Below are 18,254 nucleotides of genomic sequence, written 5' to 3'. Positions count from 1 at the left end.
GTGTGCTTTATTTTTGGAATGAACCATATATATACATATATATAAGAGCATAAAATTTATAAAATAAGTTAAAAATATAGAAAGAACATGGAAAAAAATATATAAATATTTTTAAAAATATTTAAAATTAAAAAAATGTAAGAAAAATCAAAATTTGAAAAGTTGGAAAACAAATTAAGAAGATACAGGCACCACAGAACTCCTATTATTTACTTATTATTTTTTTACTTTTTCTTATTTTTTAAAAAATTATCTGTCATTTCTGCTATTCTGCCTTAGAACATAGTGACAGCCAAGGAAACAGAATAATGACTCAAGGTCAAGTATTGCACCTGCTTTTCAATTCATTCCTTTTGAATTGGGTGTGAGGAGGGGTAGAACTTGGTAGAACATGAAATCTTTTTAGTATGTCAGCTTCTGTGTCTGGTTGCCAATTCATGTTCAACTGGAGTGGAGGAGAAATAAAATTGCAGACAATAAAGAGGAATAAGATCATGATACATGTGTTTTTCCTTCTGATTTCGATTGTTTTAGCAAAATGTTGAAACCCTTGTAAAACTCTGGATAGTAATTATAATCCTGTACTCGAATCATAGCGACATTGTCACAGAACACAACAGAGTTTTTGCAGAAAGATTTTTCCCCTGGGAAGTAAAAGATGCTAAATTTCTTTTCTGCAAAAATTTTTGAAGGATTTTTTTTTCCTCGGCAGAATTATATTCAGAAGATGCCTGATTCGCGATCAAAAAGAAATGCTCTGGATTTTCCTCTTCTCATCTGAGAATAATGAAAAATAAAAAATAATAAAGTAAAAAAAATTTTGTTTTCCTTTTCTTCAGAAATTTTCAAAACGTTCTTTTTCCCCCATCCAGAATTATATTGAAATGATGTCTTTTTTCATGCATAGGAGGGGAAGCTCACAATTTTTCTATTTTCATTTGTTAATAATAAAGAATAATGAAGTAAAAAGTTTTTGTTTTCTTTTTCGGAGAAATTTTAAAAAGATATTTTTTACTCTGCTGAACTAGTTTGAAATGATGCTTTACTTGCCCTTCAAAGGGGAAAAAATGTTCCTGATTTTTCTATTCTTATTTGAGAATAAAAAAATTCCATGATGACTGTCTTCAGCTAGAATTTCAATGAGATAACATTAAAAAAAAATAATCTGAAATTGCAAAAGTTGAAAAGATAGTTTGCACATTATCTTTTTTTTTGTGTAATGGCTTTTGTGTTATTCTTAAAAATGTATACGATGATTTAAGTTCTTAAAAATTTCATTTGATTTTGTTTAATAAATGAGTTATGTTATTCTTCAAGTAAGTACATAATGGGAAAATCTGCTTTTTACAAGTTTGTCTGCCAAATGTCATAATCAGAGGAATAAGTTTGATTATGTTGTGTATAAATTTATTGTTGATATATATCTAATGTTATATATGTGTATAGGTCAAAATTTAATGGAATAATTAAATACTAAGAAAGGTAGCATAGCTTTGAAAAAATGACTTTATATTATCTGAGATATATATTTCAAATATCTTAGTAATTAAGTTTTCAGAATTTTATGAGAAAAATTAGAAAGCGTAACAAAATTTATTATCATGCCATTTTGTTGTGTTTGATTTATTAATTTTCTCTCTTATTTGAATTAATGAGTTGTGTTAGAGTATTTCATAAAAGTAATAAGTTTTTGTTGTTGTTTTATTTACATAAATATAAATCTTCTCCCAGGCATTACATTATCAGAATATTTCCGTGATATGGGTTGCAATGTGGCTATGATGGCTGATTCTACGTCTAGGTGGGCTGAAGCTTTGAGAGAAATTTCTGGTCGTTTGGCTGAGATGCCTGCTGGTATGATTGTTATTTTTTTATAGCATTTATATATCATGTTACCAAAATTTATATTTAATTTTATAAAAATTTATATTTAATTTTATAAAAATTTATATTTAATTTTATAAAAATTTATATAGAATTTTTTTTTAAATATATTGGACAGTAATAAATTTTAACAAGTTATGCTTGTCCGATTTTGAATTAAACTACATTGTGTATAAGTTTTACGAAGAAAATTAATGAAGTTATTAAAATACCTATATTTATAATTTGATATTAATTTTAATTACCAGAATTTCTTTATTATAAAATTTTATTATATTTAAAATATCTAGTAAGTAACTTTAAATATTTCGTAAAACTCTGAAATATAGTCCTTACACGGCTTATAGTGAACTCTCGAATATAGTGAACGAAATGCTCGGTCCCGTGCCTTGCTATACTCGTATAATGTTAGTTTTAGTGGATATAGTGAACCAAAAAAGTGAGGAAGTTGGATATAATGAACTTTTTTTTGTCTTCGACTGATTTCCCCTCCATTTTCTTTGTAATAATTTTGAAATTTGTACTTCAAAATAAATACATATACCGATTTTTAAAACCATCTATAGAAACTACTTTTATGTGCTCGAATGGCAGGTTAGACAGGTTCAAAAATCGGAATAACAGAAATTCTGGAAAAATTATCTGAGAGTCGAGAAGTGTTTCCGTATCTGATGTTGAGGATTGCTCATCAGCTAAAGATTACTAATTTTTATTTGTACGCAAGACGAAGAGTGATGAAAAATAACACATTTTTTGCTACTGCATAATATTTTTCAGTCATTTATATGAATATAATGTAATAAAAGGGAGGAGTTTGGGAATCATTGGTGAAATTGCCTGCGCAACGGATATAGTGAACTCCCGGTTATAGTGAACCGAAATTTCAATCCGTTGAAGGTTCACTATAGCTGGGTTTGACTGTATATAGTATTAGAAGTGTAGGTAAGCATGCATTTTTAGTTATTAATATAGGAATAATGTCTTTCACTTATAAATGGTTATAGGATTAATGGTAAATCTATAGAATAAATCTATGCAGCAAATTTAAATTTCTATGCACATGTGTATGTAGGTTTTTTCCTTTCATTCTTTGAACTTATCTTTTAACAAAATTAGTTTCTTAGTTGGGAAAGATAGTGTAAAGTTTATTTTTAGTTACTTTTTTTTCATTAACATCTGATAGAATTAGTTACAGGACTGCTTGGCTTTTTCAGCAGTTTAGTGATGCAAGTTTTATATATTAAATTGATAGCGTTGAAATTTAACAAAACTTACTTTAAAATATGAATAGAGAAGTTTTTATCTCAAACAATAGTACATTTATTTTATAATTTCTGATTTATTCATTTATCATATGGATATGCTTTTTAATTTAAATGCCCCATTAATTTTGAGCATTTCAAGCATGTAAAATATTTATTATATTGTTGAAGAATTTCATTTTTATCTTTATTCCAAATTCTAATTCTTGATTTTTTTATAAAAAAGTAAAAAATATTTTAATGAAATTTGTTTTTAAACAGTTTTAATGTATAATTTTTTTAATGACTGATTTTTTTTAAAATTTTTTATTTTTTATTGTTTTTTTCTTCTTTGAAATAGCTCATCTTCATATTTAATCTAAGATATTATATCCCATTTTTTGATAGGTATATTTACCATACGTGTTTTTTTTAATTCCGTTAATAGATTCTGGTTATCCTGCTTATCTTGGTGCTCGTTTGGCATCCTTTTATGAAAGAGCTGGAAGAGTAAAATGCTTAGGAAATCCTGAAAGGGAAGGAAGTGTAACAATTGTAGGAGCGTAAGTATTATTTTCATGTGTTCGGAATTATATTATAAATTTCATAATATTGGATGCCTTTCACGCCTTTTTTCTAATAAAAAATTAATAATAATAAACAAAAATATAATTTAACATCTGCAGGGGTCTGTCCAGGGCAAATTTACTACCGTTTAGCAGTACCTTCACAAATTCAACTTTAGGAAAAACAGTATTTTCACAGAATACTTTTTCTAAAAATTTTATTATTGTATCCCGTAAAAAACGATAAATTCATATTTTTACCACATTTTTGCTTTGATTTTTTAATATAATTTTTAATTTTCCTAAATTATGTCTCAATTTTCACAAAATAGGTACCTCTCAGAAAAACCTAGACAGACCCTTGATCTGATTAGTTCTTTGAAATAGTTTTTTCCTTTGTTTAATCTAGATCTTTTAAACAAGCATTTTATTCTACATAGACAACAATTCATTTTATAAGCGCTCTGTAATGTTACTGTTATACTTATTATTAAAGTTAGTTGTATCTAGTTTAATTTTAGTTAAGTATGAGAAATACTCAAGACTAAACAAAAAGAAAATGTTTAAGTTTACTACCTTTTAAATTTTAAAATTAAGCTATTTCTTTTTTATCTAATTTTTTGTGTTTGAATGATAAACATGTCTTGCCAAACAAAAAGGATTCTTTTCTGTGAACAGAAAATATTACTATAAGTTGTGTTATTCTTTAGCTCATGATCGTCTACAAGTGTGTCAAATGTTGATAAAAAATCACAACTTCTTAGGTGTAAATCTTAGACAGCTTAAAAGATATGGCCAGATAATGTTAAAGGTAGCTTACTATCATTATTTTAATAATGCATTACGTAGGCATGCATCTTATTAATAACTAATATATACAATAATTAATATTTTGCAGTGAACTTGAAAGTTTGATGTAATCTGTACTTCAGAAATTTTTCTTTTTCTTTATTGATTTGCTATAAATCTAAGAAGTGTTTGTGTGCATATAGTAAACCTAGCGAAAGAAAAACAAAATATAAGATTAGGTTTAGGAAATAATCAAATGTATTTCATCGTTATGATATGGTTTACATTTCAATTTACAGAAAAACATTTATGTCTCAATTTATTGCATATTTTTTCATTAAACTTTATGTAATGAGTCTTTGCTTATAAGAAACTCAGTAAATGCTGGTAACGTTTGCAACCAATTAATTTTTTTAAGAATTTTGAAGGCATTGGTCAGAATCGATGCTTGTCATTGTTTTACTAGAAGTATTTAATTACCTAAATGATTCAGTGTCCACCATGGAGTCCCCTGCTCCACAATTATAGAATTTTTAGTGTAAATGTTAACTCTTTGGCACAGTTTTTTTTATTAAACAAATTTTTATACTTTCTTGCATTAATTTGATCAAACTAAGTGAAAAATATTATATATAGCATTTTAATGATTTATGGTTATAAAATACAGCATCTAACACCGGTGTCTTTTTCTGCATTAAAGGTACGTCTAAACGCAGCTCACTTCTAAACAATAATTTTTCAAATTTGCTATTATTTAAATCTAAGAGAACCAGTTATTTATCACTGAAATTTCTTTAATTTACAAAATCAGTTGATAAATGTTTTGAATGAATGAAATTTTTTTTTCATCCTTCTTTTTTTGGATTTTATATTTTAGTACAATTTTTTTTTTTTTTTTTTTTGTAATTAGTGTGTTAGAAAAAAAAATATATATAAGGAACACCTGTGTCCATCAAAGGGTTAATTAATGCAAGTGTGCATTTCTTTTTTTAGTATCATTTTTTATTTCAACTTATGTTGATCATTTATTATGGTGTTATGCATAATGTTCCAATTTTATTTCCAGTGTATCTCCACCTGGTGGTGATTTCTCAGATCCTGTCACATCAGCCACTCTTGGTATTGTACAGGTGTTTTGGGGTTTGGACAAAAAATTAGCACAAAGGAAGCATTTCCCTTCTATAAATTGGCTGATCTCATACAGTAAATATACAAGAGCTTTGGATGATTTTTATGATAAAAATTTTGCTGATTTTGTCCCTCTTCGTACTAAGGTAAGCAGTTTAAAATTGTTTTTAGATTTATCCTTCTGCATTTTTTTTTTACTTATTGCATATACCTATGTTTTGTTTTATAAGACTCCATTTCTCTAAAAGGTTTCATACTTCTGTGAATAAAAAAATGTGTGAAGTTTGCTACAATTTTTTCAGTTAAACTTAGCTTTCTATGTACAAATTACCAGTTAATGAATTTTCGAAATTATTTGTATTAATTTTGGCAAATATGATTAACTTAGTTGTTTAAGGAAATTTTTTAATAAATAGCTTTAAAAATTTTAAATCACTGTTAGTATACTAAAACCTTTTTTAATGATTAAAATTGCTGTATCTCTTATCACCTTTGATTTATAAAGGCTAACTCATAAACAACTAGTAAGAAATTAAGCTATAAATTATTTTTTAAAAAAAATCGCAGATTATTTGTTTATCTGTTTGCACTTTTTTTTTGTACAATTAACATTTACTATTAAAATTTAGTCTGCACTTTGTATTGAGTTTCTATTAATAGACTGTGAAAATAACTGGAAATAAATGGTCAACATTATGTTTATCAATCTTGAGAAAAAAAAATGTTTAAGGTATATTTTTGACAAATTGTTAGAAAACCATTAAACTATTTGAGTCATCTGAAAATGTTCATTTTTTATAAATGTCTGTGACTTAATTATATAAAATAAACATTTACTTTCATACAATAAACAATGAAGAAAATTCAAGTTTATATTGAAAATTAAAATGGTTTCTGGAGTTTTTGCTGTTTTTTTTCTTCTATATTCCAGCAAGTAATTCTGTCAGTTTTGTAGTTTTGAAATACATCTTTCAGTATATTACTGCCAATATTTTATCTTTAATCCACGATATATATATATATATTGTTTTTTTTTAATTTTTTTTTATACGCATGTGTGTTGTTTTCTATGCTATTATTTTTTTAAATAACAAAAATTATGATCAGTATGATTTGTTCTTAATTTTCAATGAAGGAAATAGGAATATAGTTTGAAATTTCATGGGATTTAATTTTATTTAACAACATTTCCTTATACTTATATTTCATTTTGCTTAGCTTTTACTTTTTTTTTAACTTGTTCAAATATGATTTAAATTAAAATATTTGTTTTATGCACATCTGTGGTATTTTTTTTTATTACTCTGTTTTTAATAAGATAATTTTCTTCCATATATTTTAATGTAAAAATTTCCAATTTTTTTATAAAATTTTGTATTTTATACAAAGTTAATGAAGAAAAGTTCTTATTAGTTTATCATTGTATATTGCTGGAATATGATTTTTTTTCTAATGACTAAAATTTTAAAATATATATATTAATATATCCACATACCTACGATAATGGCAACATATTTGAAAATAGGTTATCAAAATTTCAATCTTTCTACAATATTTATATAAGTCTTAAACTAATAATTAGATCAGGTGTTTTTAAAATTTTGCTTGCATCTAAAACCTTACATCATGCTTATAAGGTGTTCAGTTATTGAAGATTAAATATTTTTAATCTTTAAATTGTTTAAACATGATTAAAATCATTTTTATTCAAATCTTAAAGCTTAAATTCTGCTAGGACGTTAAATATTTGGGAAAAATTTCCTGTTAGCAGTTAGGCCCATGGATTAGTTTAAAATTCTTTATTAAATCATTAACTGGTGCTCATTTTAGTGTTGACTTTATATTTTATTCTTTTTACTACAGTTTGACAAAAATTTTTTTTTCAGACTCAACAGATCTTGCAAGAAGAAGAAGATTTATCAGAAATTGTACAGTTAGTAGGAAAGGTACATAAATTTTTGTATAATATACATTTTAGTATGTACTTCTAATTTATACAAAATGTTTTTTTTCTTCCACTTTTTATAATATATTTTATAAATATAATTGTAATATAATACAAAATCTTTTTTTTATTTAAATATAGTAAATTTGTAACAAAAGTAATAAAATTTTAAATATTTCATTTTAAATTTTAAAGTTTTTATTTCAAATATATATTTTTTTAATTGAAAGAAATAGCTTAATTTTTAAGTTTTCTTATATTATCATTTACTATTTGCAATAATATTTTTAACAAGAAATTTGTGTTTGTTTCTTTGCTAAGTTGAAATACTCTTCTTTAGAAAACATTAGTAGTAATAAAGTTTTCTGTTTTTTATGACTTAAAATTAATATTTTTTGAAGAGGTTTTTGTGTATAAATAAATTCAAATGTTTGTATTTTTATTTATTTTAAATTGAAAGTTTGACATCCAATTACTGAATAATTAAAACATAAGAAATTTTCATCGATTATAAAACTGAATTCTATATTCTGAAATAGTTTTTTTTTTTAAATGAATTTTTTTTTTTATTATGTAAGTTCAATACCTAATTTTGTCTTATTTATATTTTTAGGCCTCATTAGCTGAGACAGATAAAATCACGCTAGAGGTGGCAAGATTGTTTAAAGATGATTTCTTGCAACAAAATGGCTACAGTCCTTATGACAAATTCTGTCCATTCTACAAAACTGTTGGGATGATGAGGAATATGATTGCATTCTATGACTTGGCTCAGAATGCTGTCCAATCTACTGCACAAAGTGAGAATCGAATAACGTGGTCAGTTATCAGGGAAGCCATGGATAACATTCTATATCAACTGAGTTCCATGAAGTTTCTGGTAAAGCATTTTATTGTTATTAAAATAGCTATCTAATTTAGATTCAAAATCTTACATTTTATATAATGTTATATTTAAGGAATTATTTCTAGGAGGATGAACTATTAGCAATTAATAATTAATTTGAAAATAAGAATTTTAAACTTAAAGTGAAATCTAAAAACATGAAAATGAAATAAAAGAAACATAAACACAATACAGGATTTTTTCAGGGGGCTACATGATTAGCTTTTCTGGAAATTTTAGTTTAACAAAATAAAAATTGTATTACACTTTTGTTTTGTGAAACTGTAATTTACAAAAAGCTCCAAGGTAAATGCATGCAGTGTGCCCCTGTTCTGATGATATTCTGTTTTGCATTCATGTTTATTTTATTTTGAATATTTTCATTTGAAGTTTAATTTTCTAATTTTTAAATATAGTGAAAGATAAATTTTGGGCATATGCTGCTTTAGTCTTTGCTCAGTTTCAAAAATTTTATTATTATTCAAAATTTTATTATTCAGTTCTTATGCTGCATACTCATATTATTTTAACAGATTTTTATATGGTAATTAAATGGAATAATCAATAATTAATTAAGTAGGGAACACATAATTAAAGTACTCAGAATAGAAAGGGCAACTAACCTTGAATTTTGATGTAAATTTATGATGGTATACTACTTCCATCTATGTTTTATGTATTGAAATATTAACTGAATTGGGATTGCAAAAATTATAATTTTCTGCATCTAGAAATTGTTCGAAGTGATAATGATTTTATTCTTATGTTATGCATGTGTTTAAAAATTTTAGGTAAGTTCTTGTCTGTCTTAGTTGTTAAGGAGCTGAGCTGTCATTCGAAGCAAACATACTTAAGTTTTTGCTTTTGTCTAAACTTTCTGTTTGAAAATAATCTGATTTTTTAGTTTAAAATTTTATTCCTTTGAAAAAATAAATTATATTTAATATTCCTGAAAGAAAGAGTTATGCCAGAAAACTATAAGTTTTTACAATTTTCCAAATAATCATTGAAAAACATCCTTTGATTTTTGAGAAAAATTCATGCATTATATTGTTGAGTATACTTTTTTTTTATATATGAATGAAGATGAAAATCATTTTTTGAGATATTAAATGAGTACTGAGTTTAGTATGTTCTTATTCATAATTGTTGTAAAATTTTCAATAAATTATAAGTTTTTGTTCTGTGATTAAATTCAAAACTTTCACTCGGTAAAATCCTAAAATTAAAGATTTGTTGAAAAAAATTATTAATATATTGTTAAAAAATTAATTAATATTACATTAATTATTAAAATAATTACTACATTATTATTAATTTCTTACTGATGTACAGGGTTCATACTCCTCCTGAAATTCCTGAAAAACTCCTGAAATTAGCTTTTTTTTTCTAAGGGCCCTTATAACTCCTGAAAAAATTTTTACAAAAATAAAAAACGATTCTTATACGGAGAAAATAATTAATCATCCCTTCCGTCTTCCCATCCCTTTTGTCCCTGGCTAGCAAATGAACTGTATAAAGATTGCCTGCTAAGTGTTGTTCCTGTGCTGGTTTATAATTTGAATCGAGCAATTCATTTGAATAGCCTCACTACAAAGGCTGAAATTTTATGGACTTCAAAGGTGTTAAGCTCACATTATTCCTACAAATCTTGTGAAAATGCAAATTTTCTTTTTAAAGCTATGTTTTCTGATAGCGAGATAGCAAGCAATTTCAGTTGTGGTGAGAAAAAAACTGCCTACCTCTCAGTTTTTTGTATAGCGCCATACTTTTTGTCTCTACTTAAGTCAAGAGTGAAAGAAGAAACCAATTATGTACTGCTTTTTGATGAAAGTCTAAATGATATTAATCAATTCAAAAACTGGATTGTCATGTAAGATTTTGGAATGGTAACCACATAAATATGCGCTACTATTCTTCAGACTTTCTAGGCCATGCCACATCTGAACTTTTATTTGAAAAAATAACTGAGAAATGCTTTGCATAAATACTAAAAGTTTACTTCAATTATCTATGGATGGCCCGAATGTCAACCTAAAAGTGCTAGACATAATGATGGAAAAAATGAAGAATGGACACAATGTGAGTTTCTTGAATGTAAGTTCATGTGGACTGCACATAGTGCATAATACCTTTAAGGGTGGTTGCTCTATTGCTTTTCCAAAAGTAGAGCATGCTGCATCATCTGTTTACAGGGATGAGATTTTTCCGCTTTTTTCACTTGCATTTCAGCTTTTTTGTCAAAAATTCAGATTTTTCTAAAAATTTCATTTTTTTTATAAGTATTCCGCTTTTTCAGAAAATTTACCGATTTTCAAAGAGAAACTGAAAATTTAAACTGCATAGCTACCAAACCTTTCTCATTTTTACTTATTTTAGCTGTTTTCTCTCCGTTTACTCACAGCAAATAAGATTTTCGGAATTTTTTACCCGCCCTCCAGATAGATCCGATTTTTGTAGTTCAAACGACGCTGTTTCTGACAAGCCTTTTAGAGGTCCCAAGCCTGGAATCTGCTAATATCTCGATCTCATTCACACGATTTTAATATCAAACATAGCTTATCATATTTGCGTGTTGCGATTCTGATTCACGTGATTTGAGTATTGTATGTTGCGATTCTTATTTACGAGATTTAAAAATCCGATATTGTGATTCGTATTTACGCCTTTTTAAAAATCTATGTAGCGATTCATATTCACGCAAGTTTAAAATTCAATGTCTTGATTTGCTCATGCGGTTTATAATATCAAACATTGATTTCCGTATTTATACGTTATTTTAAAATAAGGCATTGGGATTCGCATTCACGCACTCTAAAAATTCATAATTCTTAAAATTATGAATCGTGATTTGTATTTATTGATCGATCTAAAAATTATGAATCGTGATTTGTATTTACGCGTTTTAAAAATTCTTTTCCCAGTTTGTATTTTCTCATTTTCAAAATCGTATATCTAGTTTCATATTCATGTGATTTCAAAATCCATAATTGTTATTCATATTCACGCAATTTTAAGATCAACTATCGGGATTCTTGTAAGAAGTAAAATTTTTTTAAATTAGTTACTATAAAGATGACTGTTTTTCTAACTACGATTATTAGTATATGTAAGTGTTACAACATCAGGAAACTGGAAGGGAATATATTCAAAACTTACATTCTGTGCTTGCAAAGAAGAAAAAATAGGATTTGTCACAAGATGTTTGAAGATGGACTAACGACTTAATATAGTATAATTTTAATAAATCTTAATCTTAATCTTAATAAAAATATTTAATTAAATCACTTAAAAAGGGATTTAATTAAATATTTTTTTTTTGGAAAAAGAGTTAACTCATCATCAAAATTTTGCATCGAATTGCTGTTATTTATGCTATAAAATGCAAAATTCTTATCAAATAAAAGACAATTATCTAAACAGTTGCTGATTGTCATGTAATTTTTCAAACTAAAATAGCAATTTTTTTATGTTAAGGAGTTACTGTATATTTCTACTTATGTTTCTGTTATTGATATGTTTCAAAGGGCTCTAGTTAGATTAGACAATAATATGAACATAATGATTCGGTCCATTGTTAAAGTTTTTTTTTCCAATATAATTTAAAAAGTAATATTACTGATATATTTGCTATAAATCACATAACATTATTTATTAAAAGAAATGAAATATTAATGTATATTCTCAGTAGTTTTAATTTGCTGAACCAGGTAGTTTTTCAAGTAATAATTGTCTCTTATGTGAACTGAGGAAAAATATAATTTCCAGCTTTTTTTTTTTCAATTGGTAATTTTTATTTTCACTAAATGTTAAGTATCAATGTAATCATTTATATAATAATAGATTAGTACCAATTGTATGTCAACACATTATTTATTACCTTAAACTGTCTGAAATTTATTATTAAAGGGTTGCGCTTGCGTAAAATTTACTATTGTGGAAATTCAGCTTTTTGCCTTTGGCTAATCTCATCCCTGTTTACCAATTTTTTAAAGACTCTCCTGCTCGAAGAGAAGATTTTGAATCTGTAAATCCTGAATTTGTAAAATTCCCTTCAAAATTTTGCAAGCACAGGTGGGTGGAGAATAAAAAAGTTTTAGTTCGACTTTTAGAAATTTTGCCTGATGTTAGAACTTATTTGAAGGAGATAGAAAACAAAAAGTTTTCTCGGCCAAACATTCAATCGTATACAATCTTACAGGGCATGGTTAAAGATGAACTATTTATTGCCAAATGTAATTTCATTTTACCTGTTGTGAAAGATGTTGAATCTTTCTTAAAATTGTATCAAACTGATAAGCCCGCGTTACCATTTTTAAATGGTGATCTCTACTTGCTATTAAAAGATGTGCTGAACAGATTTATAAAAGAAGAAAAGCTTCCAGCATCGTAATCGATTTATACTTAATACAATGTGTTAAGTATAAATCTCAAAGATAAAGAAATTTGTAAAGAGGCAACCAAAATTGATGTTGGCTTTGTTGCCAGAAAAGAGTTGATAAAGAAGAAAATTTTGAAGGATGAAGAGAAAACAATGGAATTTTATTTGAATTGCAGGCAATTTTTATTGAAGTTGTCAAAAAAGCTAATTGAAAAGTGACCACTGAATTTCTCTTTAGTGCGAAATGTATCGTGCATTGATCCTTGTACAACGCATGTTAATAAAGAAGCAAATTTAAACAAGCTTCGAAAAATATTATTTCATTTGACCAATGCAGGTAGAGTAAAAGAAGAAGATTGTGATAGCATTCTGAAGGAATATGTTCAATTTGTTGAAGATTTTAACAGCATGGATGCTATGACAAAATTTAGGCACTGCATTGGCGATAATTTTGATCCTAGCGTAGATCGACTAGATGTGTTATACTGTGAGTTCCTGTCAAATTCACAATATCCCAATTTGTGGAACGTAATTAAACCTCTACTTCTGCTTTCTCATGGCCAGGCAACTAGTGAGAGAGGGTTTTCGGTCAATCGGTTGAAAATCTGGCAAACCAAACAATTGTGGCTAAAAGAATAATTGATGACCATCTACGATTTGTTGGTGGACTTGAAAAAGTCATTATTTCAAAAGAACTCATTGTTTCAACTACAGTTGCACTTCAAAGATATCTTGCTCATTTGGAAGAAGAGAAAGTAATTACAAATAATAAAGCTAAGGGTGAAAAAAGAAACATTTGGAGGATGATATACAAGAACTTAATAAAACTTCTGATGATTATTCTGATCAGGCAGAAAAAAATGTGATCTCTCATTAATTTCGAAAGCAAATGCCTTAAGGCGTCATGCTAAAGAAAAAATATCTAAGCTTAAAATATGTGAACTGAATAAGACATATATGTCTTTAAAAAGTGTTTAAAATAAATAATATTTTAAGATCATTTTTTTATTAATTTACTATTTTGTGGTTTTTTTTGTAATGTTGTAAATTTAATTTTATAAATAGCTATATTAAAATTATGCAAAGTATATAATTTTCCCTCGCACCTCCTGAATTTATTGTATTGTACTCCTGAAAAACTCCTTAGAAACTCCTGAAATTTACTTTCTTTGAAAGAGTATGAACCCTGGATGTAAATAATTTTTTATGAAATGTTCTCATATTCAAAATTGTTTTTAATTAAAATTAATTATTACATTATTATTTTTTCTACTGATATAATTAATTTTTTTATAAAACGTTCTCATATTCATATTTGTTGTAAAATTTGCAGCAAAGTTTTGTTCTGTGATTAGGTGCAAAGTTTTGCATGGTATAATTTTAAAGTTGAAGTTTTTCTCAATTTTAAAATTATTATAGTTACATTACTATTCTTTTTATCTTTAGAGCAATTAATTGATAATTAAAAATAACTAAATGTTATAATTCAGAAGTATTGAACTAGCATTTTTTAATAAACCTTGAGCATAAATTAACCACCTCTTTGTTTGTTAAATAAGTTTTGTTATTGGTTTATAATGCAATTTTGACTTACCATAAGTCTTTATTCCAATTCCTTTTTACTTATACTTAAAAGATTCAATTAATAGTTGAGTTTGTACTAGTTTGTAATAGTTTGTTTCTACGTTAATGAACTGACATTAAAGCTAGTTATTTTCTCAGTCAGATTTCTTGTACTTAACTATATTATTCTTAAACAAGTTGCACATTTAAATCCAGTTTTTATTGTAGTCTTTGCAAATGCTAAATATTTTAAATATAAACTTATAAAATTCATTGAATTAATTTCCGAGAATTTTGCATGCTTAGATTTTTGTTTCAGCAAGTTTCACTAAATTCTTTCATTATTTTTAATAGGATCCCCTTAAAGAAGGTGAGAAAGAAATCAAACGTAGATATGACGAGCTTCTTGAAAACATGCAGCAAGCATTCCGAAACTTGGAAGATTGAATTTAAACATTTTTATCAGTGTACATTAGATAGCATCAAGTATACTAGTCAAGACAAGTTTAAAAGAACATTCCAAACTCTGTGGATGTTGTGGCAGATGTGGGATATTTTTGTTGTAATTTAAACGGAACACTGCCTTGTTGTCTGTTTATGTGTTTAGGTAAAGATTCTAATTGTAAAAAAAAAATATATATATGGTGTTTGCTCTGTTTAGGAAATTTGTCTTCATTATATATACTTCACATAAGGAATTGTGTCGAAATATTTTCTATTGCATATTTTGTAAACTCATTTTTTAGGTATTTCGCTCATACTTTTTAATTCTTAATAGTACTTAATGTAATTGTTCTATCTTTAAATTATAGTTTTGTGTTTTCAAAATATTTATTTTATTATTGTTATTGTTTTCCTCTAATTTCTGATACTTGAACGTTACCAAAGTACTCAATATCAGAGTACATTACCAGGGTGTTAAATGAGATCTGATATAAAGATACCAACTACTAAAGATTCTGCAATTTTTATAGATTTTAGTATCAGACTATGCAGTTCTTTATGAAAGCTGTAGAAGTGTCTGATATTTGAGTTTTTAAATGACTCCCTTTCTTCTGGTAATTTTTTTTCACTTTCCTTTTTTTCCGTGGATTTCTTCTGTGATACCCCCCCCCCTTTTTAATTTATTATTGATCTCGAAATGACTTATATAACTTATATTACTTTTTTTTTTATGGATATGGAGAAATTTATTTGGTTCTTAATAAAATTCTAAGTGATTCTATATTTTTATTATCTATAATTTTTCATCCTTATTTCTTTTGAAAATTGGATTTAAGCTTTATCATTTGGAAAAACACAATTAGAAAATATAATTTTTTTTTTTATTTTTAGTTTTTACTACTGTATAGTATTTTAGAAATTGTGTAAAAATTATCTATTCAAATAATCTGAAAATATTGCTATAGTCAGTATCCCTGGTGATGTAATTTGATTTTGCAGTTTTAGTTCAAATCATGACAGTTTAACCATTTTTTCTCCCAAAAAATTTATTAAAGAGCAGAGAACAATTGATTTATTGCTTTAAGTTTGTACAAGCTCAATTTGTTTCGAAAATTTCTCCCTTGAAGTGAACTACTTATTTGCCCTGTGACAGCAAATGATCAGGTTTTCATTGACAAGTATTAACAAAACTAATTAGTTTTGGCATCACAATATTTTACTAATTTTGTGAAATAATTTATGTATTATTTTTTTTTATAGTTTATCTAATTTGCAATCATAGTTTAAAATAATGTGCATATTATTTTTCTGCATTACCATCAGTTAAAAATATCTTGCAATGTAATTTGGCATATATATATCTATTTATTCATAATTTTCTCAAATATTTTATCCATATTTGTAAAATAAACTAAGTACGTGTTTAGTTTTTTTAGTCATGTAAGGTACAAACTACCATTTCAGATCATTATCAAACCAAATTTACTCACTGAATAATTTCATACATATACTTATTAATGATTTTGTGGAATAGTAAATACAAAACTTTAAAAAATTTGCTTTTTTTTCACTTTATAGGTTTTATCATATTTTCGTATGTATGCTCTACTTTTTTCGGTTATTTTGTTAAAATGTACCTTGCCAAATAATTTTCATTTGCAGGAAAAATTAACTACACAAAATTAATTTTGTGCAGTATGAGTGGAAGTTAATATTTTTTTTTATTTTGCCATCTCTCCATTGCAAAATAAATCACACTTTTTCTGTCATGGGGCTTAGTGGAAAATTTTAAGCCGACAAAAATTATTGTTTTCCTTTAATTTTAGGCTATTTATGAAGGCCAGCCATATATTCTATATTTATTTATTTTTTTAAGATGATTTTATGGCAGCTTAATTTTTTAAATGATGACAATCTAATTTTTGTTGGCCAAATTATATGATGTCTACTAACTGGAGTTGTTGATTATATTTAAATAACTTTATTTTATTCTTATGTTGATGTTTATGACTATATAATTCCAATATTTTTACGTTTTTGTTGAATTTCAAGTACACATTAGAGAGTTATGTAAGAATTTTATTGTGAACAAAAATATCGAAGTATTTTATTCCATTAATTTTACATGAAGAGCCCATTTCTTTTCTATTACTTGATTTGTATCTTTATATTCGGATGTGAACATATTTTTTTGAATGAAGTTGTGTTTTTAAACTCATATTTTATATGTTTTTGCTCATGTGTCACATGTGTTTAATTGTTGATATAACTATGAAAATTTTCAACTTGTTAAATAGGCATGGAGTATAATTTATTGAATGCAGTGTGTCTGTCTATGTAATTTGACAACTTCATAAAATAAATAATACGTTCTAAGGAATTTTAGTGATGAATTGTGTTATTTTCGTCTTGGGAGAAATCATAAGTTTTTCTTGCCATGTGTGGTCTGTTTTAATTAGCAATGTACAAAGTATTTTAGGGAGAAATTTTTTTTTTCACGCTGGAAAGATTAGAGGTCTTAATTTGTGTGGCTTATGTGTAAGGGTGGATTTAGAATTGATAAGTGGATGAAATAAGTGTTAGAAGTAAACTTCTAAATCAAAGAGAAAATCAGACTTCCTTTTGCTATGTGCAAAATTGTAAAACTGAATACTTTTGATCTAACAACTTGATTTTTCCTTAATAATGAGGATATTTTTCTTAGTAAGGAGGATCTTAGTACGAGGGTGTGCCGGTAATTATGCTTATTAGTTTTTGCAGAGATGATCTTTCAAGTCATGAAAACTGTCACAAAAACATACTTTCTATGAATAAATATTCTTTTTTAAATGTATATTACACTGTAGTCTGGCCCATCAGGATAGGCTAGTGAGGTGTATTATGTCTTAATATATATGCATCTTGATAGTTATGAATATTTTTAATTGCAGGAATATGGAAAAAAAAACTGCTTATGCATATTGTCTGTCTATGAAATTATCTATTTACAACACAAGATCTATTTTCTTTAATAGCGCTATCCTTTAGTTAACATGAATATGCCCATCAATATGAAATGAATTGCAAAGAGACTCACACCATTGAAGATTGTGCTGTACATACCTGATTTACGTATGTAGTTATTCTCCATTGTTTTTATTTCTTCTGCAATAATTATAAAAATATTCAAAATTATTTAGATGCGTAGATATTTTTTTTTAACTTTTAAGCCAACTCTGAACACAAACCTGGGTTAAAAAAAAGCAATAAAAATCAATGTTAAATTTTTTTTTTATTATGCAAGTTTATTTGTTTTTAACTGTTGTAGTTTAGAGATCAAGAGCTTAGTTCAGAAGAACTTTTTTTGTCCTCTTTGACATAGTCTTGTGCGAAACTTTTATTTCGCGTAAAGAAAAAAAAATTTTTACTTGAAAATGTTTGCAAACTA

At 26.3% G+C, this 18,254-nt stretch overlaps 1 protein-coding gene across 1 annotated transcript in view; it reads left to right on the top strand.

Annotated features, from left to right (window-relative positions):
- The window catches only part of LOC107456819 (V-type proton ATPase catalytic subunit A), a 33,507-nt gene extending 16,300 nt beyond the window's left edge, over positions 1 to 17,207 (top strand). The window contains exons 9-14 of the mRNA XM_043043870.3: positions 1,732 to 1,854; positions 3,574 to 3,688; positions 5,547 to 5,754; positions 7,495 to 7,554; positions 8,167 to 8,433; positions 14,738 to 17,207. Coding sequence (XP_042899804.1) covers positions 1,732 to 1,854; positions 3,574 to 3,688; positions 5,547 to 5,754; positions 7,495 to 7,554; positions 8,167 to 8,433; positions 14,738 to 14,830 — 866 coding nt within the window. The 3' untranslated portion in view covers positions 14,831 to 17,207. The remainder of the gene's footprint in view (positions 1 to 1,731; positions 1,855 to 3,573; positions 3,689 to 5,546; positions 5,755 to 7,494; positions 7,555 to 8,166; positions 8,434 to 14,737) is intronic.
- The last annotated feature ends 1,047 nt before the right edge of the window (positions 17,208 to 18,254 follow it).

This window comes from Parasteatoda tepidariorum, chromosome 8, assembly GCF_982258835.1.
Source record: "Parasteatoda tepidariorum strain Cologne lab strain chromosome 8, Ptep-v5.0, whole genome shotgun sequence".
Lineage (NCBI taxonomy): Eukaryota > Metazoa > Arthropoda > Arachnida > Araneae > Theridiidae > Parasteatoda > Parasteatoda tepidariorum.
This window is presented reverse-complemented; position numbering and strand designations above follow the sequence as displayed.